General features: G+C 38.3%; 1 protein-coding gene across 2 annotated transcripts in view; it reads right to left on the bottom strand.

Moving 5' to 3' along the window:
• Window positions 1-5,000, bottom strand: part of spab (space blanket) — a 121,607-nt gene that overhangs the window by 23,261 nt on the left and 93,346 nt on the right. For both annotated transcript variants that reach the window (XM_070143211.1, XM_070143212.1), the window contains exon 4: window positions 3,526-3,664. In XM_070143211.1, coding sequence (XP_069999312.1) covers window positions 3,526-3,664 — 139 coding nt within the window. The remainder of the gene's footprint in view (window positions 1-3,525; window positions 3,665-5,000) is intronic.

The raw sequence follows: 5,000 nt of genomic DNA, 5'->3' as shown, positions 1-5,000 counted from the left end.
TTTTCCTTCTACTTCTTCACTATCCTTGTTCTTTACCCCTTCTTCCTACTTCCTTCGTCTTCATTTTCGTTATCATTCCTATCCTCCTCTTCATCCTTTTCTATTTTTTCTTTCTTTTTTGTTATCCATGACGCTCTATCATTTTTTTTTATCGGGTCTCCCTTTTTGTGACATTCTTCGTCTGATTCTTCCCTTTCTTCTAGGTCTTCTGTGGCTGAGTTAGGATTCTCTTTCGCTTTCTCTTGCTTTCTTTGTATGTCCGTCTGTTTTTCTGTCTGTTTGTATATCTTTCTGTGTCTCTGTCTCTCCATCCCTCCCTCCCCCTATTGCCTCTCTTCCTCCTCCTCTCCCCCCTTCCTTCCTCCCTCCCCCAATCTCCCAATCTCCCATCCTTCCCTCCCCTCCTATCCTCCCCCACCCTCCGTCCCTCCCTCCCCCAATCTCCCATCCTCCCTCTCCCTCCCTCCCCCTCTCTCCCTCCCCTAATCTCCCTGCCCCTCCTCCTATCTCCTCTCTCTCTCCCCCTCCCTCCCTCCATCCCTCCAATCTCCCATCCTCCCCTTCCCCTCCCTCCCTCCCTCCCCCTCCTCTCCCCTTACCCCCTCCCACTCCCTCCCCTCCCTCCCCCTCTCTCCGCGAACGTATCTCATTCCTCGAGAAAAGTCAGGAAATATCTCAGAGTCTGTCAATGTTCGGTGTTTATTAGTCCCTCAGGGAAGGAGAGGTGCGTGGAGAGTATCGACATATCTTCAGTATATCTTTATCTGTATATTTATATCTCTATTTATCTGTTTCTGTATTTATATGTGTGTGCTTATATATTTATATCTTTCTGTCTGTCTATTTGAGTTATCTGTTTCTGTATTTATATGTGTGTGCTTATCTATTTATATCTTTCTGTCTGTCTGTTTGAGTTATCTGTTTCTGTATCTAGATGTGTGCTTATCTATCTGTCTATCTACGTATCTATTTATTTATTAGTCTATCTGTGTATTGAAGATTTATCGATACTCTCTATTCGTTCAGTCTTTCTCTCTCTCTCTCTCTCTCTCTCTCCCTTTCCTCGTCTCCCCTTCCCCTTCTCTCTACCTCTTTCTCTTTTCCTCCATTCCATTCCCCCATATCCAATATCTGTCTCTCTCGCCCTACAGTATTTCCCCTTCCTCGCCGTAATGCTCTTTCCTTTTTCACTTTTCCTCAGTTCCCATTTTTATCATCTCCTTCCACCATTCACCTCGCTTCCAAGTGCCTCTTCCGATGCCCCCCCCCTTCCCCCCCCTCCCCGCCCATCGCCCGGGGCAGTTCACTCGCTGGATGAAGTTGTTAGCGGAGAAGATGGAGATGGGGGAGATGGAGAGGGAAGGGGCGGTGGTGGAGAAGGGGGTGGGGGGGGAGCTTCTGCGGAGGGTGATGATAATGTTGTGAAGATGCTTGAAGATGGGCGTTGGATCGTTTTTAAGAGCATGGGTGTAAATATATATATATATATATATATATATATATATATATATGTATATATATATATATGTTTTTAATATGTATATATATATATATGTATATACACATATATATACATACATATATATATATATATATATATATATATATATGTGTGTGTGTGTGTGTGTGTGTGTGTGTGTGTGTGTATGTATGTATGTATATGTGTGTGTGTGTGTGTATATATATATATATATATATATATATGTACACATACACACAAATATTTGTGTGTATGTATATATGTATGCACGTATATATGCATATGTATATATATGTATATATATATATACGTTTATATGTGTATATGTATATATATCATATATAACTATATATGTTTACAAATATGATTATGTGTATATATAATCATATGTATATTTATATATATATAATTATATTATACATTTGTATATATACACATATGTATATATACTCACGTTCTCTCTCTCTCTCTCTCTCTCTCTCTCTCTCTCTCTCTCTCTCTCTCTCTCTCTCTCTCTCTCTCTCTCTCTCTCTCTCTCTCTCTCACACACACACACACACACACACACACACACACACACACACACACACACACACACACACACACACACAGGTATATTTTGTTTTTAGTGATTAACTTTTCATCTATCTCTCTGCTGATTCCGACGGCGAAGTATGTCTCAATGGTGCCATGTGGTTGCGCCAATTTCCATTAGGCCAAATAATACCATAATGGCCGGACCATGGCAAGGCCCTTGAATGGCAGAGTGATGTAATTACCAAACTGTCCCTTACGGCTAACGACTGTAATTATCACGAAGGGAATACAGCCACAAAATCCATCCGCCGTTTATAGATATTAATGATTGAGGTTTCTGAGTAATGAATTCACGTCTTGTTTTTTTTTTGTTTTTTTGTGTGTGTGTGTGTGTGTGCGTGTGATTGGTGGATTCGTAAATAGTTTTAGTCATCCTATCGTTCTATTTTCGGGGGATTTTTGTTGTTGTTGCTGAGAAGATCTAAGTAGATGATTTGAGTAGATTGTAGTAAAGCTAGTTTGGACCGTCTACAGTAGTTTCATGGCGAATGGTGCTTGTTATTCAGTATTATGAAGATTCAGAACATACGTGTAAAGTTCTTTTGTCGTTGTATTCGCTATCAACACGAGATAATTAAGTTGTAAAAAGAATTCGTGCAATATTCACAGCATGAAATCCACTTCACAAGAGTTATAGGGTAATACAGGGTAATTTCTGCGCAATAAAACCGTGCTGTTCATGTATGTGTATGGATGCATTTGCACGCGTACACATACATGTATCTGTATGTACGTATTTCTGCATTCAGATATTTGCGCTTGTACACATACATGTATCTGTACGTACATATTCTTATATCCAGACATTTGCGCACGTACATATACATGTATCTGCATGAACGTATTTCTGCATTCAGATATTTGCGCACGTACACATACTTGTATCTGTATGTACATATTTCTGTATTCAGACATTTGCACACGTACACACACATGTATCTGTATGTACGTATGTCTGCATTCAGATATTTGCGCGAATACACATACTTGTATCTGTATGTACGTATTTCTGTATTTAGACATTTACGCACGTACACACATGTATCTGTATGTACATATTTTTTTTTTATCCAGACATTTGCGCTCGTACACATACATGTATCTGTATGTACGTATTTTTGCATTAAGACATTAGCACACACACATGCATCTATCTGTATGTACGTATTTCGGCATTCAGACATTTGCACACGCACACACGTATGTATCTGTATATAAGTATTTCTGTATTCAGGCATTTGTACACGTAGACACACATGTATCTGTATGTACATATTTTTATATCCAGACATTTGCACACGTACACATACATTTATCAGTATGAACGTATTTCTGCACTCAGACATTTGCACACGTACACAGCATTCAGACATTTACACACGCACACACACGTATGTATCTGTATGTACGTATTTCCGCATTCACACCCATGGCTCGACCACACTCACCACCATCGAAGTCGACGCAGACGTGGCCGCCGCAGCAGTGCTCGTTGGCGGTGCAGCGGCGACCTTCGCAGCCCTGCTCCTCCAGGATCTCCTCGCTCAGTAGAGCCTCCATCAGCTGTTCGCGAGGAGACACCAGTCGCTGGAAGGAGAGAGAAACGGACGTGTTAATGGTTTTGTTTATCTATTTTTTATTATTTTTAAATTATTATTATTGTTGTTGTTGTTGTTGTTGTTGTTGTTGTTGTTGTTGTTGTTGTTATTATTATTATTCTTATTATTATTATTGTTATTATTATTATTATTATTATTATTATTATTATTATTATTATTATTATTATTATCATTATTATTATTATTATTATTATTATTATTATTATCATCATCATCATCATCATCATCACCATCATCATTATTATCATTATTATTATTATTATTATTATTATTATTATTATTATTATTATTATTATTATTATTATTATTATTATTATTATTTTATTCCTAATTAAGGAGAATTTGGGTGGTAGTGATGGTAGTAGGGGGGGGGTGGAGTTTGAGTAGATAGAGAAAGGGTGAGAGGCAAATTGACAAACAAATTGAAGAACAAAACAGAGACGAACAAACAGACAAAGAGAGAATGATACACACAGACAGATAGAAAAAAGAGAGACAGACATACAGACAGACAGACAGAGAGAAAGAATGACCAACAGACAAAAACAGATACAGAAAAGGGCAGAAAGGCAAACAAAGAGAACGAGAAACAAACGAAAATGTATTGGAAAGACCACCAAAAGGGAGAGGAAGCTGTTCCCTTGTTACATTGTTACTCGTCTGTGTCTTTACAATACCATTTCTTTTCTTTTTTTCTCTCTCCTTTCTTTTCTTTTTCTTTTTTTAACTGTTTTGTTAAGTACTTGATAAATCTTCAATAATGTGAAACTGGAAACATAGAAGTAAATATATGGAATGAAGGGATGAAATACGACTATGTAAAAAAAAAGAATAATAAAAAAGAAGAAGAAGAGGAAGGAGAAGAAGGAAACGGGGGAAATAGATAGGTCAATAAGAACGAAGGTTCTGAGAATACAATAAAAGGAGAAGAGAAATTGGAAAGAAAGTTAGGAATTGAGAGTCGTCACGTCGAGATGCTAAGAATACTGCGAAGAGGCGTTTCGTGTGTTGAAACTACGTGCGTATTTTCAGCTTGAGGAAGATAAAGGAAGAGAAGGAGGAATGGACGGAGAAGGGGAAGAAGAAGGAGGAGAATGAGGAAGAGGAGGGAGAGGAGGTGAAGGAGAAGGAGAAGGGGGAGAAAGAGAAGGGGAAGGAGAAGAAGAGGAGAAGCTAGAGGAAAAAGGAATTGGCGAAGACGAAGAAGAGGAGGAGAAGACGGAGAAGAAGAAGAAGCCGATAAAGAAGAAGAAGAAGATAAAACGAAGAAGCAGAAGTATAAAAAAAGAAGCATAAAAAAACTT

Source organism: Penaeus vannamei, chromosome 30 (assembly GCF_042767895.1).
Source record: "Penaeus vannamei isolate JL-2024 chromosome 30, ASM4276789v1, whole genome shotgun sequence".
Lineage (NCBI taxonomy): Eukaryota > Metazoa > Arthropoda > Malacostraca > Decapoda > Penaeidae > Penaeus > Penaeus vannamei.
The sequence above is the reverse complement of the archived record's forward strand: the minus strand, read 5'-3'. Positions and strand labels throughout refer to the sequence as shown.